This window comes from Herpailurus yagouaroundi, unplaced genomic scaffold, assembly GCF_014898765.1.
Source record: "Herpailurus yagouaroundi ecotype Mexico unplaced genomic scaffold, PumYag 182, whole genome shotgun sequence".
Taxonomy (NCBI): Eukaryota; Metazoa; Chordata; class Mammalia; order Carnivora; family Felidae; genus Herpailurus; species Herpailurus yagouaroundi.
This window is the reverse complement of record NW_024412413.1, coordinates 8,560,596-8,583,228: the sequence shown is the minus strand read 5'-3', so window position 1 is coordinate 8,583,228 and position 22,633 is coordinate 8,560,596. Positions and strand designations below refer to the sequence as shown.

The following is a 22,633-nucleotide window of genomic DNA, read 5'->3' as shown; positions in this document are numbered from 1 at the left end:
AAGAGACCCTGACACATGGCCCTGCTCTCTGCTCTACCTCTGTGACATGCCCACTGAGGTGGGGGCTCACTTCCTGCTGGGGTGTCCTCATTCAGAGAATAGCAAAGACTTAAAGGATATCTTGATCCTGGATTCCAGTTGTGTGGTTTGGGGTTTTAAGTGTTTATTTATTTTGAGAGCGAACACACATGCACACGTGAGCAGGGGAGGGGCAGATGGAGAGCGGGAGAGGGAGAATCCCAAGCGTGCTCCATGCCGTCAGCTCAGAGCCTAACGTGGGACTCAAAGCCATGAACCATGAGATCATGACCTGAGCCCAAATCAAGAGTCAGCTGTTCAACCAACTGAGCCACCCGGGCGCTCCTTGGTCTTGGATAGTTTTAACGGAATTAATTTCCAGCTTCCACCAGGTCATGATCTCTCGGTTTGTGTGATCAAGCTCCATGCTGGGCTCTGTGCTGTCAGCGTGGAGCCTGCCTGGGATGATTTTTCCCTCTCCCTCTCCCTCTCCCTCTCTGTCCTTCACCCTCTCTCTCTCAAAATAAATAAACATTTTTTAAAAATAATAATAATAAAATGATATAAATTCATTTTTTTATGACTTAAATTCAAATAATCTTTCTTGGGGCGCCTAGGTGACTCAGTGGGTTAAGCTTCTGACTTTGGCTCAGGTCATGATCTCACTGCTCGTGAGTTTGAGCCCCACATTGGGCTCTGTGTTGGCAGCTCTGTCAGAGCCTGGGCTCTGCTTCAGATTCTGTGTCTCCTTCTGGTCTGCCCCTCCTCCATTCTCTCTCTCTCTCTCAAAAATAAATAACCATGGGGCACCTGGGTGGCTCAGTCGGTTAAGCGTCCGACTTCAGCTCAGGTCATGATCTCACGGTCCGTGGGTTCGAGCCCCGTGTCGGGCTCTGTGCTGACAGTTCGGAGCCTGGAGCCTGCTTCAGATTCTCTGTCTCCCTCTCTCTCTGCCCCTCCCCTGCTCATGCTCTGTCTCTCTGTCTCAAAAATAAATAAAAATATAAAAAATAAATAAATAAACAAATAAACATTTTTAAAAATAAAAAAAAAAAACCATACATACATACATGACTAACGCCTGTACCGTCACTTGACATGAGAGAAGACAGAACTCTACACCATCTCCTATCTTACTAAGTCATGCCCATCTGGGATGTAGAAATCCAGGGTGCCAAGCAAGGGGAAAGCCTCCTATAATGACTAATGAAGGTGTCATTAACTCTGTGTTTCCAGTCTTCACCTTTTTTTTTTTTTTTTTTTAATTTTTTCAACTTTTTTTTTTTTATTTATTTTTGGGACAGAGAGAGACAGAGCATGAACGGGGGAGGGGCAGAGAGAGAGGGAGACACAGAATCAGAAACAGGCTCCAGGCTCCGAGCCATCAGCCCAGAGCCTGACGCGGGGCTCGAACTCCCGGACCGCGAGATCGTGACCTGGCTGAAGTCGGACGCTTAACCGACTGCGCCACCCAGGCGCTCCCAGTCTTCACCTTCTTCATCTTGTTTTCTGTTAAAGTGAAAGCTTGACATAAGAACCTGGGTGTTTTGGTGTGCGTCTAGTTGTGAATTTAGACACTGTATATGATAATAAGGCAGGGCAACTTTGTTTCTTCCATCCCCTTTTGTCAAAGAGTACGTGGTTCTCAAAGTAGAGCCCAGTGGTACAAAGCAAAGTGAACATCTGGAAGCCCCAGACAGCTTTTTCACGCGTGTAAATGTGCATGGCTCTTCTCGGTACTTGTTCCCTACAGCATGTCTTAACTGGAAAGAAAAGTACCTTTGAACAGCTTGAGCAACATAGGTTAATGACACTGACTCTCTTAAATACATGTTTTTCACCATTTATCAGGTAAAACCTGTGAATAAACCTTTTACGTGCTTGCCTTTAGCCTGGGTATTCATTAATCAGTCAGTTGTTAAAAACCTAACATCACGATGTTCCAGTGACAGTTCTTACAACATCTTTAATATTTTCTGTCTTTTATTAAGAAGTAAAATTATTGGGGGTGGGGGTAGTAACATTATATGTTAGCTGAGAATCTTTTAGTTTTTAGCAGCATATCTTCTCATTTCTTTAAATATATAGAAAATATCATGATGTCTTATTAGCTTAATGGTGTTATTTGTGATTATTGTACTGGAGGCATAACTTCCTGATGACTGAAGGACCAGAGTTCAGTATACACGTACATACACTTACTGAAGAAATGTCATGTTTTTTATCATACTCCTGTTTTAAAGTAACTTATAAATGTAACTATGCATTAGAATCTAAAGTAAGGAGAGGGACGCCTGGCTCAGTCGGTTAAGTGTCCAACTTCAACTCAGGTCATATCTCACGGTTCGTGGGTTCGAGCCCCGTGTCAGGCTCCGTGCTGACAGCTCGGAGCCTAGAACCTGCTTCGGATTCCGTGTCTCCCTCTCTCTCTGCCCCTCCTCTGCTTGTGTTCTATCTCTCTCTGTCGTTCAAAGGAGAAAAAAAACATTGACTTACTAGTTTATTACATTTGATAACTTATTTAACAAGGGATAATTTTTATTAGGTCTTTATCATGTTAACTATGATCTGGCCAGTTACAATCTGCCTTCTAAGATGCATTTTGCAGTTTTTTCCACAGTTAAAAATTTCCTTAATTCAGGGGCACCTGGGTGGTTCAGTTGAGCATCCAGATCTTGATTTTGGCTCAGGTCATGATCTCATGGTTTGTGGGGCCAAGCCCCAAGTGCTTGGGATTTTCTCTCTCTCTCTCTCCCATTCTCTCTACCCTTCCCCCATTCACACACATGTTCTCACTCTGTCAGAATAAATAAACAAACCTTAAAAAAAGTTCCTAAATTCATATTATGACATTTTTTTTTATTTTATTTTTTTTTCCAACGTTTATTTATTTTTGGGACAGAGAGAGACAGAGCATGAACGGGGGAGGGGCAGAGAGAGAGGGAGACACAGAATCGGAAACAGGCTCCAGGCTCTGAGCCATCAGCCCAGAGCCCGACACGGGGCTCGAACTCACGGACCGTGAGATCGTGACCTGGCTGAAGTCGGACGCTTAACCGACTGCGCCACCCAGGCGCCCCATGACATTTTATTTTAATTGAAAAATACATTTTGGGACTGAAAGTAAATCCACCTTGAATGCCTGGCTTGAATAAACTAAATTTATAACTAAGATTTTGATGAAAATATATTTAAAGCATACAGAGAGGTTAAAATTTTTTTCGAAAATTAGGTAACAAAGATGTAATGAAATGAGTAATATTTCAATTTGCCTAGTTCAATTTGCAGCTCAATACTGCCGAGTATTAAACTAAAAAACACACCTGCAGGCTAAAAAGCAGGAAGAATAATTAAAAGCGGGGTACCTCGATGGCTCAGTCAGTTAAGCATCTGACACCGGCTCAGGGCATGATCTCACCTTTCAGGAGTTCAAGCCCCACATTAGGCTCCGCGATGATAGTGCCCCCCTCTCTCTCTGCCCCTCATGGGATTCTCTTTCTCTCTCTCCCTCTCTCTCTGCCCCTCGATAACTTGCACTCTTTCTCTCAAAAATAAACACATTTAAAAAAAAAAAGAATAAAAGTCTCTTAGTCCTAATAAAGCCACTTTTGGTATATTTTCCCAAAATTAAAAAGTTGAATGACTTTAATAACTGCTTCACTGACCCTTAACTAATTGGTTTTTTTTTTAAATAGATGGTTTCTAATTCTCTGCTTTTAGCAGAATTGAAAACATACTTAACCAAATTGTCTGGGGATAATGACTTATCTAAAGTTGTTGTAGCATCCATGTATTGAGCTGAGGGAAGGGAATATCCCCTCCACAGGAATTCAAAGAAGTAAGTGATGTAACAAGACTCCTTCTTTCTCATCTAATTACTTACATAAGATTTTTTGGTGCTTTTCGTCTGTAGGAATGTTTTAGATAGGAAGAGCATGAATGCAGTCTCATACCTACTCATTCATAGGTATCTGAACCAATTGAGAAATAAAGTCCCTTGTCTTATTAGAAAATGTACTTCCAATAAAATTTAACTTTTCATGTTTAAAATTTATCAAAATTTGGGGGTGCCTGGCTGGCTCAGTCGGTAGATCATCATCTCAGAGTTACACATTCAAGCTCTATGTTGGGTGTAGGGATCACTTACAAATAAAAAAATCTCGGAGTACCTGGGTGGCTCAGTCGGTTAAGCGTCTGGTTTTGGCTCAGGTCATGATCTCAAGTTCATGAGTTCGAGCCCTGCCTCGGGCTCCTCACTAACAGTAAAGAGCATGCTATGGATCCTTTGTCTCCCTCTTTCTCTGCCATTCCCCTGCTCACGTGCTCTCTCACTCTCACTCTCTCTCTCTCTCTCTCTCTCTCTCAAAAATAAATAAACATTTAAAAAGAGAATGTGTTAAATGGACAACTCTGGGTACATTCTTTTATAGTTTATTTTTATTTTAATTATTATAAAAGCACTAGTTTGTTTTCTAATCTATAATAAAAGAAGTAGCAGAAACGAACTAATACAGACAAAGAGCATGAAGGCGTGATTGGGTAAGGACAAGTTACCTTGAGAGAATTTCCTCAAGGTGACACTGAGCCATGTGGTAATGATGAATATAGACCAGGAATTAGAGTATGTGGCAAAGAAAGCAATTCTGGCAAAGACAGATAAGGTAGGCCAAGGGTTGGATTTGTAGGAATGATAAGATAGGCGAAAGGGATGATGTACTAGGGAGATGAGTCCCTTGGGAGAGCAAGGGGCATGTCTTACTTCTGTTAATGCCTTTGCTCCTACCAAAGCCTGGCACAAATGAGGCTTTCTGTAAGCGTGCGTGGAACTGAATTAAAAGACTGTTTGATTTGAGTTCGGGCTCTGTTGGTGAGCTGGAGAATTACAGGGAGGCAACTTGGTGGACTGAGGAGGTTTGGTTTTGATGAAACAGCAAGTACAAAAAGTCTGGGCTTACAAATAGCTTAGGGGGGTGCCTGGGTGGCTCAGTCGGTCGAGCTTCCGACTTCGGCTCAGGTCATGATCTCGCAGTGTGTGAGTTCGAGCCCCGCGTCAGGCTCTGTGCTGACAGCTCGGAGCCTGGAACCTGCTTCGGATTCTGTGTCTCCCTCTCTCTCTGCTCCTCCCCCGCTCGTGCTCGTTCTCTCTCTCTCTCTCCCTCTCTCCCTCTCTCTCTCTCTCTCTCTCTCTCAAAAATAAATAAACATTTTTTAAAAATTTAAAAAAACAAATAGCTTAGAGGTTACAAGTCATGCCAGTTACTACAGGACATGGAAGGCAGACACAGAATTACGTACAACCTTACGTTGACTCTTCCTCTCCTGGTTTTGGGGTTGGAGAATGAACTTCTCACTCAAGGCAGTTTTAGCTCCTGTTCTCTTCACACCCCTCTGTGTGTTTGCTTACCAAACTTTGTGATTCAGTTGTCATGCTGCCATGTTTTCGTGGTGTTTGATCCCCAAGGTTCTAATGAGGAAGATGCCCACTTTACTTGAGGTTCGGATGGAACTGCTCAAACTATCCCCTCTTCCTAAGGTGGAGAACTCCTACTAATTTTCTACACTTTGTGCGTCACAAAGGAACTCTAAGCAGTTGAAATTAACGTTATTCACTGTGAGCTCTAAAGAAATTTCAGAGCAACTTTAAAGAAAAGTAATACGGAGGGGCGCCTGGGTGGCTCGGTCGGTTAAGCATCCGACTTCAGCTCAGGTCATGATCTCACAGTCCATGAGTTCAAGCCCCGCGTCGGGCTCTGTGCTGACCGCTCAGAGCCTGGAGCCTGTTTCGGATTCTGTGTCTCCCTCTCTCTCTGCCCCTCCCGTGTTCATGCTCTGTCTCTCTCTGTCTCAAAAATAAATAAACGTTAAAATTTTTAAAAAAGAAAAAAGAAAGAAAAGTAATACGGAAGGAATAGTTCTTTATCTTCTTATTAATCCTCATGTCCTTCTTTCTGTTCTTCACCAGAATCCTGGGTTACTCTCAAAAGCTCTTCCTCCATGATTAGAACCAAGCTTTTGCTTAGCCTGGAATCCAAGCACCCTGGGCTGGTTTCCTCTGTCGAAGGTAGAGTGTTACTTGCCCAAGGAACGGCCCACTTAGGCCATTGAAGCTTCTGTCAGAAAAAAACCCTTGTTCCTCCAGTCTCGTTTCATCCCAGCTACGCAGGAAAAAAAGAAAATACCATACACTCTTCTTTTAAAAAAACATTTAATTTGGAATATTTCCAGCTTCCTCCGGAACTTCTGCTCCCTGCCCGCACCCTCCACGTAATCACACGGACTAGTAAAGTCGCTTACAAGCAATGGGAATGAACAGTGTTCTTTATATTAATAGCAACGCTTTGTACATAGGACAAGGTGCTCGGAATTATTTGAGCTTGATTCACTCTGCCTTTTTAAAACTGTCTCTGACAACTCAGAGAAGCATAGGGGGAAAACGTGACCAGGGCCCTCATGGGGTTTGGATGAGTGGAACTTCAGAGCCATTGAGGCACCATCAGGCGGTTGCAGAGTCAAGTGGGTATAGCACGGAGTCTGGCCTGGCCAGAATGACACATCTTCTTGACTAAGAGTAGATGAGCTTTTGACTCCTGCGGTCACCCGAGCATTTTACACAGGGTGGCTCTCCACACTCCTATGGTCCATCCTCATTTTTACTATGGTTACCCATCATTCTTCCCCTCCTCTGTTTCGTTTATTTCAGTGTTATTTTATTTTCATGTGAAATACGTTCTGACCCACAGTGGATGGTGGGACCCGTGAGACCCCATCAGCAACCCTCTCATGCTGGACCTCAGCTGTCCAGCCCTGTGCAGCGGGAAGACGTTACCCACCCACACTCCCACCAGAAGCCTGACACCGGAGGCTTTCGTGGCAAAGCAAACTCTGAACCTGTCACTGCCAGTTTGAGCTGTGGAGGCTTCGTCACTGCATAAAGATTTCTTTCAAATTGATCTCTTAGATTCTGCCTTGGCCTCCATGTACGCCATTCTTACACAGCCAGTTCTTTTTCTAAAATACAAACTTAGTTATCTCTTTCTCTCACTTGTTAAAAACCTTCTTTATTTCTTGGAGAAATATTTCTTCTTTATGTCTTGGAGAAAAAAGTCCCCAAATCCTTGGCCTAATACATAAAGACCCTACACAATACAACTCCTCGTTTTTCTCCCATCTCCTGCCACCCTGCTCACTTCCTCTACTGAGCATCCGAGTGACACCGAACTCCTCATCATTCCCTGATGTCACCTGATTGTGTTCGATCAAAGCTTTGTACTTAGTATCCTTGGCTTCTATACCTGCCATAGGCCCTAAATCAAATGTCCCTCCTGCAAAGCCTTTCCTCCCCCAGACAGCCTCACCACACCTCGTGACTATTGTTATACCATATTAGTTTGTTGTGTGGAGATTGCTGTTTGAGTTGACGAATCTGCCTGGTGCAAGTGTTAGCTAAATGAGTAAAGACACAGGTGCACTGAGATGGCCTTAATTAGATGGCATTCATATACATTTTCATACCTTAACAAAGAGTTATTGTTTTTGTTTTTGTTTTGGTAAGCAAGAGCCATGACGAACATTTTGAATCAAAATCTTTTTCTTTTTTTTAATGAGAGAGAGAGAGAGAGTGGGGGAAGGGCAGAGAGAGATGGGAAGACGCAGAATCCAAGCAGGTTCCGTGCTATCCGTGCAAAGCCTGATGTGGGGCTTGAAGCTACAAACTGTGCGATCATGACCTGAGACAAGTTGGATGCTCAACCGACTGAGCCACCCAGATACCCCAAAATCTGTTTCTCAGTGAAGAAACTTCTTGTGAATTAGTCTTTAAATGACAAAGGAAGCTATTCATGGGTTCTACCTCAGATCTTTTGATTACTGACGCTAGAAATTTATAGAAAGATGTAAAATGTGATTCTCTGTTTTAGGCTTCAGCTCTGGCGGCATGGACTATGGCATGGTTGGTGGGAAGGAGGCTGGAACAGAGTCTCGCTTTAAACAGTGGACCTCCATGATGGAGGGACTGCCCTCTGTAGCCACACAGGAAGCCAATATGCACAAAAATGGTAAGAGTGAGCAAAGCTTTATGAGTTGGAAGTGTTCAGCCCTTAGCAGGCCTTGTAATATATCCTTACAAATTATTTTAAAGCTGAAATCTCTAGCTTTTTGTCTCTTGATTTTTTTTTCCCCCAAATCCTGTGATCACCTATGAGAGGAAGATTGGGGCTGCGTGTATTTCAAATTATGAAAAACTTAAAATGCTAGTTGTAATTAAGGGATGCAAAATTTCCCACCTGTAACGGGATTAAGAGTAGTAGCAGTGAACTTGAGTACCCATTAGGATAAAACCCTAATATATTGGCTGAGAGAACAGAACCCATTTTTTTGAGGTTTAAGAAATCACAGCAAATACATATCATGTTGATTATTTGAACCTTTAATCTCCAAAAGATGACCAGTAGAAGAGTACATGAAATTTGAACTTTCCCCAAAACTCTCTTGTTCTCTGTGAATTACGGCGTCCGCAAGGCAGCAGCTAAGGGCATCATGGGCTTTGGTTGTGAATTGTGGGCCCTTTCATCTCCATCGTTCTCTGTAAACACTTCTCCATTTCCCTGTAAAACAAATAAAAGGTCTTAGAACCTTCCTTCGGCCTTTGTTTCATTCAGTGTTTATTTCATTTGACAGTAATTCACCTGGACTCACCTGTAGCCTTGAGAGGCAAGTATTAACAGGTTTGGGCTGGTCTTGCTGCTATTCCCTGGCAAGCCTCAGCCCCATCAGTCTGAAAACTTTCAGGGTTCCTTTGTAAACCACTATTTAATGTGTCTGCCTCAGAGGTGGTAAAGTGGCCCCATGGAGCTCTTCCCTGCTATCTCTAAGCATTATCATTTGATTTCATGCCATGAAACCAAGAATGATTTATTGAAACTATAAAATCTGTCTCTAGACTGAATAATTCAAACCCAGCATCTGCAGCTTTGGGGACTTACCCTGCTTCCTTAGGCTGATGATTCATCAGGTGCCTTTGTCCCCAAAGACATGATAGGTGCATGATAATAAATACAAGTGCCATGTGAGAGGATATCTTGAAGCTAAAATATCCACCTGCCTTTTCAGAGCTTATAGATAATGTTTTCCCCATTTCCTTAGCAATCCCCAAGGTAATCGAGCTCTTCATTTTCTACTATTCACTGTAATGTGCCCTTGAGTCAGATTTCTGTCAGTGGCTCCAGAAAAGCAAATGACTTCTTTGCTGAGCTTGGAAGGTGGTTTTGATAATACTCCTGCCAGGCCAAACCAAGCAGATTATTTTAGTCAATATTTATACAAATACGTTAATACATCATCCTGGAAATAATTGTATCTGTTTATAAACAGCATCCTAAGGGTAGATCAAGTGACATGGTGCAGCATGTGAAATGCATTTGAGAAATAAATAGGGTGGCCAAGAATTTTATTTAAAGTGAAGCTCATTTTTTGTTAGGTTAAGGGAATTTGAAGCTTTTAAGGTTTTTTTCCTGCCTCATAGCATATAAGATGCATAAAAAGGGCACAGACAGAACTGCTGAAATGCTCTCAAGAAAGCAGCTACAAAGGATCGGCTGTTCTTAGTGTGTGGGGCCGTGGGTGTCCGAGCTGCAGAGTCCCCTGCTGACCTTGTGCTGGCAGAGACCCTGGGCGGGTGTTCCATCTCATTGCTTTGGAATTCAAAGCAAGCGCATACGCTTTTCTCTCCAGTGAACTCCCTCCATTTACACGGCTTCTTCTAGCTAACCTAGGTCTGACCAGCTCCAAAGAACTTGGGTGAATGGTGTCAGGACAAGTGTAGTGAAAACGCTTCTTATGCACTGCAGCTTGTGTAGTGTTTTTCCTATTTCTGATTCTTGAGTCATCAGTATAGAAACTGGGGATAATGGTATGATTTGTAGGTGGTCAGAGTTTCGTTAATTTCTTAAGCCCATGGAATTTTAAAACTGAAAGGAAAATTGAAGAATAAGTGTGCTTTAATGAGAACCCGAGAAGCTCAGAAAGGTGAAATGAACTGTTCCTAGCCATCCTACTTATGGATTATATACTGGCTCTCCAGGGCAACCTCTTGTTGCAGAACTTTTTTTTAACTGCATAGTCAGAATACTGTTTTTGCTGGGTGTGAATCAATTTCCTCTCTCTCCTCAGGCGCTATAGTGGCCCCTGGTAAGACTCGAGGAGGGTCACCATACAACCAGTTTGATATCATCCCGAGTGACACACTGGGTGGCCATACGGGTCCTGCTGGTGATAGCTGGTTACCTGCCAAATCTCCACCAACAAATAAAATCGGAAGTAAATCCAGCAATGCCAGTTGGCCTCCAGGTATTGTCCAGGAAATGTTTTTTCTGTGTATCGTTTGTCTTCAATTCTTAATTTCAGGCTCTGAACAGATTGCTTTTGCCAGTTACTCAGGCACTTACTTTATTTTTTCATTCAGTAATTATTGTCTGATAAAAGGAAGGTATGTGCTATGTTGTGGGAAGATAGTAAATTCACATTAGATGAGGTCTCTGCTCCATAGAGTTCAGTCAGGAAGATAAGGTGTGGACACTGGTCACCTGTAACGCAAGTAACTGTGCTAAATATTGTACAGATATAGATAAGCTGAAAGAAGTCAGAGGAGTGGAATCTGGGATCAAAGAAGGTGATGCTGGAGCTAGACTTGGGATTCATCCATGCACAGGATGCCTCATAACATGGGTTCTTCTGAAATGTCCATTTAATTGACCCGTTTATTCATTAAGCAAGTATTTATCATCAGTTAGGTTCCAGATATGCAGCAGTGATACAATGAGACTATTTTGTTACTTTTTCCCCTCTGTTTTTATCTTAATTTAAGTAATCTGTTTTCATTGTAGAAAAAATTTTAATTTGGTAAATCAAAAATTAAAAATTGGTATATGTCTATCTAAATCTCTTTCTGTACTGGAATATTTGTGGTATGAATATGTGCAGTTCCATTCCACCAAAGAAGGCTCATATAATGCATATTGTTTGTATATTCTATATAGTGCTCTCCGTCATGATTGGGAAAACAAAAGTTTGTTAATCCCATCCAACAACTTTAAATATGATTTAAATTAACCAATAAAAAAAAATTATAGGAGCGCCTGGGTGGCTCAGTCAGTTAAGCGTCCGACTTCGGCTCAGGTCATGATCTTGCAGTTTGTGGGTTCGAGCCCCACATCGGGCTCTGTGCTGACAGCTCAGAACCTGGAGCCTGCTTTGGATTCTGTGTCTCCCTCTTTCTTTCCCCTCCCCTGCTCATGCTTGGTCAGTCAGTCTCTTTCTCTCTCTCTCTCTCTCTCTCTCTCTCTCTCTCAAAAATAAATAAACATTAAAAATATTAATAAAAATAATTATAAACACTTATACATATTCTGGGCTTTCTCACTATAAGCCAAATTATTCCTGCTCTTTCTCCCTGGATGTTCCACGAGGTCATGGTCATTTATAGTGTATTTTCGTTTGTTCATCTGAGCCAATTTCCGGTGAGATAAATGGGAGAAGTCACTTACTTCCAACGCAGATTTTCTCCCGGTTTGTGTCCTAGATACCTGGACAGTTCTCATCAGCACCAGGTTACTTACTCCCGGTTTCACTGCTCTCGGGCCGAACTGCCCTGGAAGTAGGAAGAGAAGTGACCAGGCTAGGCACTAATGAGCTCTGGCTCACAGCCCCAAAGACACCGAGAAGGTCGACAAGCTTGGTAACACAGAAGTGCTGCTAGCACAGTATATGTTGGGGTTGACAGTGTGATTTTTAATTTTACGATAAATGTTTGCAATAAAATAGATTCAGTATTCTTTCACAGATCTATTTCTTGTATCAAAAACTAACTTGATTTTAACATTTTTTTTGAACATCCTCCTACCTCTAATATTGGTTCTCCTTGTTTCAGAATTCCAACCAGGAGTGCCATGGAAAGGTATCCAAAACATTGACCCTGAATCTGACCCCTATGTCACCCCAGGAAGTGTGCTGGGGGGTACAGCCACATCTCCCATTGTAGATACTGACCACCAACTTCTGCGGGATAACACCACAGGTAAATGAGCGAGGTATCCTCGGTGTTCATTCAAAACCCGGCATTTCATATTTGTCAATCTGTGGCTTCATTGGCACCTGCTAATCTATAATTTAACCAAAAAACATAAAAATATGTAGCTTTTCAGTTTGTTTGTTTAAGATATATTTTAATCTTCCATGGAAGGGTAAATAAAATACCTAAGGTTGCACTGGTTATACTGACATCTGTCTCAAGATTTCCATCTTGTTCCTCCTGTGTCCCCAAAAGGGTCTAATTCTTCCCTCAACACCTCGCTGCCTTCACCTGGTGCCTGGCCCTACAGTGCCTCTGACAACTCCTTTACCAACGTTCATAGCACTTCAGGTACAAGTATGACCTGTTCGTTTCCCTTTGGCTTGCACTTTTCCACAAGGTTCCCTTTTATAAAAGAAATGGGCATTTATTTCTTACGGAATACAATGGAAGTTGAATAGCAAGGGCAGCATAAATGGAAGCACACCTCTTGTACTGGCCATGTTCTCAAGGAGCTTCCGGTCACACAGAGACAGGATGAGACATGTAGCTTTAGGACAAGGCAGATGGTGACATCATTGCAAGGAGCTTGTGAGCATTGAGAGGAGAGGGGTCAGATCTTTGTGCCACAAGCGTTTTTCTTTAACCAGTTTGCCAAAGGATTCATGGGCCATGAGGAGAACCAGGGACGTTTACCAAGTTGTTCCTAAGGCAACCAGTTCTAGTTTGCTTTCCTTAAAAAAAAAAAAAATTCCTTCCACTTATAGACAAAGGCTACAGGCAGATGGCCAAAGGCAAAATAAAAAAGAGGCCCTTAATTAATTCTACCAACATTTGTTGAGTTCCTTATATATTTTTTTTTTTCTAAGACGATAGGGAATGAAAACTTAATGGATATAGTAAAACCATCTAATTTTTGTATCTTAATGGATATAATAAAGCATCCGACTCTTGGTTTCCTCTCAGTTCATGATCTCACGGTTTGTGGGATCGAGCCCCGTGTCTGGCTCTGTGCTGACAACGTGGAGCCTGCTTGGGATTGTCTCTTCGCCCCCTTACCCTGTTTGCACATGCTCTCTCACTCTCTCAAAACAACAATAACAACGACGTCGACGACAACAAAGAGCTGATGTAATTTGCCTCAGGTCTGAGTGCATATGTAAAGGAGCCAACTCAAAAATCCATGTTTCTAACCACTACCCTACATTATTCTTTTGGGGACTTTTTCCTTTACACGTAAAAACTGATTTTTTCACTCAACTCTTTTATTCCAGTAACTGCCCGTATCTCCGGTTGAACCGGATAAAAATCTTTTGTCTACAGTTGGACGTTCATCTGAGAGATGATCCAAGAGTCACCCCAGACTTGTCTAAACTGAATGTATATCTCTGCCCCTCCCCTACATTGTCTTTCCTCCTTAGCTAAGTTTTTGTCTTTGTTTTAATGACGCTTCCAGCATCAGTGGGTCACAAAGTCTCCTGATTTTTCTCACTTGCTGCCTGAGTCCCAAGTGGTGAGGGTGTCTCCCAGGGAGTGTATTCTGCAGCCATATCTCCTATCCATTCTCCATCCTACTTGCTGTCACCCAGGCTGAGACCCAGGTTTAAATACTATGTACCAAATCTAGTGCAAGAACTCCTGGTAGCATCCTCATCAGCCTTCACCCTGCCTTTCTGGCCTTCTGTACCTCTCTGGCCCTGTGAAATGGTGTTCAGCCAAAACTGAAGAAAAATACATTTGGTACAGATAGAGTTTAAAGGGGATATTCGTCTATATTCTCCTGTCTCTCTGAGCCCGTCCATTTTTTTGTTTGTTTGTTTGTTTTTAAATGTTTATTTTTTAGAGTGAGATTGAGAGCACAAGCAGGGAAGGGGCAGAGAGTAAGAGAAGGAGGGAGAGAGAGAATCCCAAGCAGGATCCGTGCTGTCAGCAGAAAGTCTGTCACAGGGCTCAGTCCCACAAACCATGAGATCATGACCTGAGCTGAAATCAAAAGCTGGACATTTAACCAACTAAGCCACCCAAGCACTCCAAGCCCAATCCGTTCGTAAAATCCTTCCAGACCTGTCTTTGCCATGCCTTTGATGATGACATAACAGTGTTTTCTCCTCTGTGTATTGAACATATGTGATGATACCTCCAGCTACCAATTGTGTTATTCACCTGTTCTGTCTTCTCATGTGAATTTGAAGTTCTTAAGAATAACTTTATATTACCCACAGCACTGATTTAAAATATAATAAGCCCTGGGGCGCCTGGGTGGCGCAGTCGGTTAAGCGTCCGACTTCAGCCAGGTCACGATCTCGCGGTCCGTGAGTTCAAGCCCCGCGTCAGGCTCTGGGCTGATGGCTCGGAGCCTGGAGCCTGTTTCCGATTCTGTGTCTCCCTCTCTCTCTCCCCCTCCCCCGTTCATGCTCTGTCTCTCTCTGTCCCAAAAATAAATAAATAAAAAGTTGAAAAAAATAAAAAAATAAAAATAAAATATAATAAGCCCTTAGCAAATATTTGTTGATTTTTTTTTTTTTTTTTTTTTCAAAATCTGTTTGAATATTGGGACACCTGGCTGGCTCAGACAGTAGAACATGTGACTCTTGATCTCAGGGTTGTAAGTTTAAGCATCATGTTTGGTGTAGACATTACTTAAAAATAAAAAATTTTAAAAAAAAATCTGAATATTGATAGCTTAATCACAATCAAGAAAATTAGAAGTTTCTAATGTACTTCCCATTCAGCCAGTGAGTATTTATAGAATAGTTTTGCTAAGGTTCACATTCCACTATATCTTTACGTAAGACTAATGGTTTTAAGAAAACTTCCCTTGAATGAATCTTCCCTTTCAGGCTTGTTTGGCTAAGAAAGTAGTAGAGAATTAGTTATCATTAAATCTTCAGTTCATGTGTTGTTGATTCAGAGTAATAGTCATTGAAAATTTTATATTTAGTGTTATTTTGTATTGCTAGTCTCAAGATGTGTACTTACTATTTTTAGAATACTATTTATATGTATACACAAAATTTATGTAGATTCACAAAAGTGATCTATTTAACCTTACTCCTTCCTTAATTTTGTCTTCTTTATAGCAAAGTTCCCTGATTACAAATCAACATGGTCCCCAGATCCCATAGGACACAACCCCACTCATCTCTCCAACAAGATGTGGAAAAACCATATTTCCTCAAGAAACACTACACCGCTGCCCCGCCCACCTCCTGGTCTGACCAACCCCAAACCATCATCTCCCTGGAGCAGCACAGCACCCCGATCGGTCAGGGGTTGGGGGACACAGGACTCACGGCTTGCCTCAGGTGACAAGGACTCGCCTAAAGGAGCATCATTGTTTAAACACAAGGGGCTTATGTTAACACCAAAAAAGACATGAAGTCTTCACGAGAGAGGAAATCACAGTTGTCTGGTAGAGGAAAGAGTATCTCTGGAGTGGAAAGTTGCAGTTCGGTCTAGGGCAGAGGTAGCCAAGAACTCGCAAGGGACAGATGAAGTAAAAACGACACACAGCAGCGTGAGAACATTAGGAGGGAAATGTGGCCTTACAAATGAGGTGTGAGAGTGCACAGGGTTACAAGGTCTAGGGGAAGAGAAACTGACCATTAAGGGACAGGATGAATGCGGTTAGAGGGACGTGTAAAATAGAAGACCGTTTATAAAAGGGGAGAAGACACACGGGGCCTATGTGAAAACGTTTTCTCACTCATGGATTTCTGAATTTTTTTTACTGCTCTTCCTAATTTTTTCTTCTGGTTACTTACAGCCTCTACTTGGAGTGATGGTGGTTCAGTTCGTCCCAGTTACTGGCTGGTTCTTCACAATCTCACTCCACAGGTAACCATGCTTCCTTGTGATTTTCGAGACGGGATTTGATTGTGTTAAGAAAGGGAAACTCAGGTGTGAAATGTTGCCAGATAATAACAAAGCTCATTAATTTCCTGCTTGCTACTCAGAGGTCCAGCGTGCAGGGGTGGGCCTCCCCACCCGAGGCTCGAAGCCTACTCCTGAGTGGGGATTGTTGGCCCAACAAGGCTTGGGGCTCAATATCAAACATTTTTATGCTTCATAAATAATTAACCATCCATCTCTGCAGTAGAAGAAATCTGTCAGTTTCATAGCTTAAATGCCACATGGGTGCTTTCAATTTTCCATCTGTTACTCTCTTCTTTGTAGATGGAATTACTAATTTGCTCTCTTCAGAACATGCCCTCTGGGTTGTTTTTACAGTGATGGGTTTCATTTGCCCCAAGCCACTCTGTCACCTTGTTTACTTGATAACTGACATACTTGCGGCAGTATTATGTTGAACACGCAAATGAGATTAAGTGAACCCATTGAAACTGAGCCTGTGACCTTCATTTGGACTTGACAGCACAACCTTTACAGCACCTTGTTAAAAGGAGTCAATTATGCCTCCCTTCCTTTGACACATAGAACAAATTGTCTGGCATTTAATTCATAACTGGATTCATGCGCACTTTAGTAAGCTAGCTAGCATTTTCTAGAGTGTTCCCATGGGATATTAATAGGTCTCTGGCCTAATATGTTTGGAACATGTACTTGATTAAACAAAATTAAGCGGGTTTCTTCACTGTGAGACTTATTAGACTCTTTAATATGCTAACATGTATTATCCTCTGTGGAGAAATACAGCTTCTCCTAAATTTACCTGCCCAGTGAACCTGTTTGTGGAACCTGTTTGTGGGGAGTGAGTCCAGGGTTTGTATTTAGGGTACATGTTGAGAAAGGCAGTTTCAGAAATACAGTTAACATGAAGAAGAGTCTGGGTTGGCTCTTACTCAGCTTAAAGCCCCAGTTGGATTATTAGCTACGAGTCAACTGAAGCATGAAGATTTTATACGACCATACTCAAATCGGTATATGCCTCATTAGAACATGACAACATTCTAAAGTTGTCACACAGTGTGGTGGGTGTATGGTGAGGACGAGAGAGGCCGTAAAGTCTACGCTGTGTTGAAAGGAACTTGGACAAGCTAGCCTGCTGTTCGCTTCTGTTTTATGCTATGAAAAATAGTAAGTTCATGTGTGTATATACATAATGTGAATCTAGGGGTTAACTGTGCTCATATAAGAAAGAACTGATGAATTTTAAAACTCAAGTACCTAATAGACTAATCCCAATGGTAGCTTAGAAGACGGTTATAAGGGCAAATCTTTGGAACCTGGATAAATGTACTTTTCATCACCTAAAATCTGTTTAGAGGGCATCTGTCCTGAAAGGTCACTTGTGGCCCACACGGACACGCTCGTAGAGTTGATCTCCATTTTCTGTAAAGAACTGTGGTGATGCTGCTGGTTTCCATCCTGCAGGGTTTCCATGGTGAAACCACACAATGTTTCCACTGCCACCGCCGGTAGCACAGTTTCTGAGGCTGTTCTGATAGTAATCTGTTTCCCTTCCAAAGAAATGAACTGAATGTTGGACTGAGCAACCTGTCTAAACCTAGTTAAGATCTCAATACAAATAAATTCACCAGAGTGAATAAGTGCATCTGTTCATCCGAGTCCGGAGTGAGAGAAACTGTCTGTAAACGGTGAACATCTTGAGAGTCTGGCCAACATGAGGCTGAGGGTGGCAGGGTTCACAGAGAAGCAGGCACAAAGGCTCGTCCTGAGATGGGCAGCGTGGGAGTCCAAGGACACCGGTGTTGTCTGTGAGCTAGGTCAGCCAGCAGCATTCTCATCAGGGTATGGGGACGCCTGGGTGACTCAGTCGGTTAAGTGTCCGACTCCAACTCAGGTCATGATCTCATGGTGTGTGGGTTCGAGTCCCACGTTGGACTCCGTGCTAACAGCATGGGGCCTGCTTGGGATTCTCTCTCTCTCCCTCTCTCCCTCTCTGCCCCTCTCCCACTCTCTGTCTCTCTCTCTCTCTCTCTCTCTCTCAAAATAAATAAATTTAAAAAAAAATTTAAAAACCACTAAACCGTCAAGGAGGTTAACAGTGCTTTTCTTGTGTCCTCCTTTAGTTCTCTGAGATTATTAACCAGGGGAGTGGAGAATAGTTCAAATACGACGTTACTAATGAGGTCGAGAACTTGTCTTAAGTTCCTGTTCGGACGCCATCCTGTTTCTGCTTTCTAAAGGCTCTCACAAGTCAACACACATTCATGTGTTTACCTCTTAAAAACAGACTACAGGTCGAATCATAGGATTTGTCTTGAGCTGTGTTTTTGCAAACTTTTTTTTTGTAGTATGGGCACATTAGATCTCAGCCTGTGCTTTGAATTAACTTAACTTTGAATTTGCCTTTAAGACCTCTATTGAGTGCACTCTTTCCTGCTTTGAGTCCTTCCTTCCTTTGTCCAAGACTTAGTGCCGATATCATGATTTACAAACCAGAAGCCCTTCTCCTCCTCATATACAAGAAAGGCCATTCGACTTCTGTTCACACCCTACCTCGTTTTTAACTCATAAATATCATTACTCCTTAGATTGATGGGTCAACGTTGAGAACCATCTGCATGCAGCATGGCCCACTGCTGACATTCCATCTGAACCTAACCCAGGGCACTGCCCTGATCCGATACAGCACCAAACAGGAGGCAGCCAAGGCCCAGACTGCACTGCACATGTGAGTACCCATCCTACGCTCACTGAGACAAACACGCACGAAGATGCACACGTGAGTATTCTGGCACCTGTTTAATAAAGCAAAGATCCACGAGAACATGCACAAAAACAGCATCCTGGCATAAGCAATTGCTTGGTACGGAGGGGATGGATCTTTTCTACCTCCCCAGGCGTGGATTGCCCTGTATATCTGTGTAGGCCCGTAATCAGAATTCCAAAAGTAAAGAATTTATGAAGTCATGAAGCAGTGAGTAAATTTTAATAGCATAAAACAAAGCCCCAGTGTTCAGGAGAATGTGAAACATTGTAGGTGCCGTCACTTTTTGTAATAGAATCTGGTTGCTTACTTTGTCTTCTTTGTTGGTGAAGCTGAAACGCCGTGGCTTGGCGGGTAGCAGAGGTTTTTGTCTTACGTAGGTGGGACTGGATCACACTTTGACTGTCCCCCCTCCCAGCTGCCGTCAAACTGGTAGCCAGGGAAGAGCTGACTCTTCCGGGGCTACAGGCCCCGGCAGAAAGCTACAGACAGAACGAGCAAGCAGTGGTGACTCTCAGGCGGTGAGCCCGGCCCAGAGGCAGAGCAGTGGCACTTCCAGATGTGTGAGGTTGAGTCACCTTGATGTTTGCAGTGTGACCTTTTACCGCCCATGGGGAAAAGAAAGATGACATTTTTCTCAACATACAAATTCCAAAAGGATAGCGGTACGTGGTACCCCCTAGTAGTCTTTGGAGGTCTTGAGATTTAGTGATCCCTTACTGCTTTAGTACAGTATTTCTCAATCACCTGGCCTGGTTAAAATGCAGGTTTTGATCCCGTAGGCGTGGGGTGGGGCCTGTGATTCTGCATTTTAGAAAGCTTCCAGGGGATGTGGAAGCTGCTGGTCAAAGGAGCATACTTTGAACATCAAGGACTCTGGGACTCGAAACCCTCAGTCCGTGCGGGTGCTTTAGGATTTCCCTCAAATCCATAGCTCTTTCCCTCCCCTTTCTTCTAGGTGTGTGTTGGGAAACACTACCATCCTGGCTGAGTTTGCCACCGATGATGAAGTCAGCCGCTTTCTGGCACAAGCTCAGCCCCCTACACCTGCAGCAACCCCAAGTGCACCCGCCGCAGGTTGGCAGTCGCTGGAGACCGGCCAGACCCAGTCAGATCCCGTCGGACCTGCTTTGAATCTTTTCGGTGGGTCCACAGGGCTCGGGCAGTGGAGCAGCAGTGCTGGCGGCAGCAGCGGGGCCGATCTTGCTGGCGCTTCGTTGTGGGGGCCCCCAAACTATTCTTCTAGCTTGTGGGGAGTCCCAACTGTGGAAGATCCCCATAGGATGGGCAGCCCTGCTCCCTTACTACCTGGTGACCTTCTGGGAGGAGGGTCGGATTCAATCTGAACTTAAAACTTTCAACTCTGACCTCGTGACCTTTTTTGGAACAGCAGCAGCACTAACTTGACCTTTTCGTTTTTTTTTTCAACTTGCAATAAATACATTTTTAAAAGGAAAAAAGAAAACGGAGAGAGAAAAAAAAAAGGTGGGTCATTGACAGACTGTCTGAGCACATAGTTGCCTCCCTTATAACTTCAGTTTTTTCGTTTGGAATATGAATCCAAAAAGAGAACATATCACTCTTGAAATACTTGAATCATGAACGCCAACCTAGAAAGACAATGTGAAGCAAGTACACATACCATTTAAATTTAAACACAAAAAAATTAAAAAAATTAGTTTCTAGTTTTTCACTTTTTTCATGTTATATGGAAGTTGTTGCTAAGAAACATATATACTGAAAAAAAATAGCTTTTTAACTTTGTTTGCACTGGGTGTGTTTCCGTCCTTAGGTCTACCACGTTTGGGAGGGAGGGGAATTCAAAACATTTGTGGGGGGGGGGGGGGCAAGACTTGACGGAGCCTCACTTTAAAAACAAAAACACAAAAAACCTAAAAAAAAAAAAAAAAAAAAAAGGAAAAAATTTGTGATTGGCTGGTTGATAAATACCAGTGTGTTCTGGCACATGTAACTGCCCAGGCATGCTCGTTCTGGTATGTGTGTGCACGTGTGTTCATGTGCATTTGCGTGCATCCTTCTCTCTGTCTCTGTGTGTGCGTGTGCCCGTGTCCTCCTCCCCCTGCCCCACCCGATCTCTCCGAACGCTGCGTTGCTAACAGTCTGCAGGCTGGCTGGCCGGCCATCTGCTTTTTATTTTTTTTTTTTTAATTTTTATTTTTTTTAACTATGAGAACACACAAGCACCGGGAGCCACTGCTTACTTAAAGCAACTCCGTTGGGCTGCATTAAGATGAACCGAGTGCTTTTTAATGATTAAAGCAGGGAGCTCCTTTACATTTGCAAATTAGCCTGAGCGAGTTTTCTCTTGCTTTTCTTTCGACCTAGCAGTAGAGCGGAGCACTGCCAAGTCCCAAAAAAGTAGGAGAGCAGGAGGTACCTCTTGGAGCAACCGTGTGTTTTATTTATTTCTGTTTTTTAAAGTAAGTGGCCACCAGGCACATCGGGATATCTGTTAAGTTTCACGCAGGCCTTTTCTTTTCATTAGTTTGAACGGGAACAGACGATGAGAGAGTTTTTACTTCTGTGGTGTCTCAAAAGCAGAAAAACCACGTTCCCCCTTTCTTGTTGTAATCAGGTATGAGGAATTCATCAGAAAGTCAGGTAATGCTGAACTGGTTCTCTTTTTCATTGTGTGAAAACGAAACAAGTAACTCGTGAGCAGCTGCAGCTTCTCCCTCTCTGCTCCTCTCTCGCCGAGCGTTACCTGTGCCAGGCCGCGGCGCGCTACAGCACCAGGCCATCACTGACAGAAACGTTTACTTAACGAATGTTCTTAAACCAGTGTGTACTTCAAGCGTTTCCTTTTGTTTCTCTGTGTTGTGTATTTCCTGTGTATGTGGTTTTGCTTAGGCAGGTATAACTTAGCAAAGACTTTTAAGTATTGCACCTTTTTTTGGTTTTGACCTCTTTATTTTTTTTTTCCTTGTAATGTTGCTTTTTTATTTTGGTATTTAAAGACTTTTTTTTTTTTTTTTTTTTTTTTTAAGCATCAATGTAGTAGTACTCTGGGCCGAATAGGGGGCAACTTTTAATCCACAGTTATCACCAACATGTATGTACTTATGTTGGAATCAACATGTATCAAACTGCTTTTTGTGAAGAGTTCTAGCAGACCTGAAGGGGTAACCCTTTATACAAAGCAGATGGCTGGCGGGGCGGGGGGTGGTGGGGAGGGAGGGGAACGTATGCCGGTAATGTGCTAGCACTTGTGTGGACATCCCAGTCTGCATTATACTGTTTAACATAAAGTGCCGACATTCTGTACCAGCAAATACCTGCCCATTCCAACCCTTGGTGGGAGCAGACCTCTACTGTCCTCCATAACTTGCTGCTAGTGAGGACAAGGGAGTTTTTCTTTCTTTAGCATCTTCAGTGAAGGATACAACAATGCCTAATGTATTTGACTTTTAGCTTGTGTCTGTGTGTAGGTGGGTGGGTGGGTGTGTATAGGAAAAGGCAAAAACGAATTATTTGCATCAAGTGGTTTTATGAGACAAAGAGTGGGAATTCTGTAGTCCTCTGGCTTACCCTGTTGATTATAAACCTAGCCTCAAAAGAGATTGACATGTGTAATTCAAGTAAGCATTCGCTCTTGGAAGTCTTTATGCACCCTTTGTGGGGAGGTGGTCAAACTTGAGTCTCCAGCGTTGGTTCAGTCCCATTGAATGTCTTGTAGAAAACTAACTGTGCCCTCTTCCTGCTCTCCGGTTTTCATCACCACCACCATGCCCCTTCCATCTCTGCCCATGTACAAAAATGTCTCCTTCTGGTCCCCTCTGCCTGCTCTCTGTGTGAGGAGCAAAACCCTGTGGTGTGTGGTGACGTCCAGGTGGAGAGCAGCTGTGTTCAGCCATCTACAGAAGGCAAAATCTTAGTGGCCCTGGGCCAGGAGCGTG

The 22,633-nt window shown here is 43.0% G+C and overlaps 1 protein-coding gene across 6 annotated transcripts in view; it reads left to right on the top strand.

Moving 5' to 3' along the window:
• Window positions 1-20,475, top strand: part of TNRC6B (trinucleotide repeat containing adaptor 6B) — a 248,718-nt gene extending 228,243 nt beyond the window's left edge. For all 6 annotated transcript variants that reach the window (XM_040490760.1, XM_040490759.1, XM_040490757.1 and 3 more), the window contains 8 exons: window positions 7,935-8,072; window positions 10,186-10,362; window positions 11,942-12,088; window positions 12,338-12,433; window positions 15,163-15,387; window positions 15,849-15,919; window positions 18,541-18,680; window positions 19,675-20,475. In XM_040490760.1, the coding sequence (XP_040346694.1) occupies window positions 7,935-8,072; window positions 10,186-10,362; window positions 11,942-12,088; window positions 12,338-12,433; window positions 15,163-15,387; window positions 15,849-15,919; window positions 18,541-18,680; window positions 19,675-20,062 (1,382 nt within the window). In that variant the 3' untranslated portion in view covers window positions 20,063-20,475. The remainder of the gene's footprint in view (window positions 1-7,934; window positions 8,073-10,185; window positions 10,363-11,941; window positions 12,089-12,337; window positions 12,434-15,162; window positions 15,388-15,848; window positions 15,920-18,540; window positions 18,681-19,674) is intronic.
• The last annotated feature ends 2,158 nt before the right edge of the window (window positions 20,476-22,633 follow it).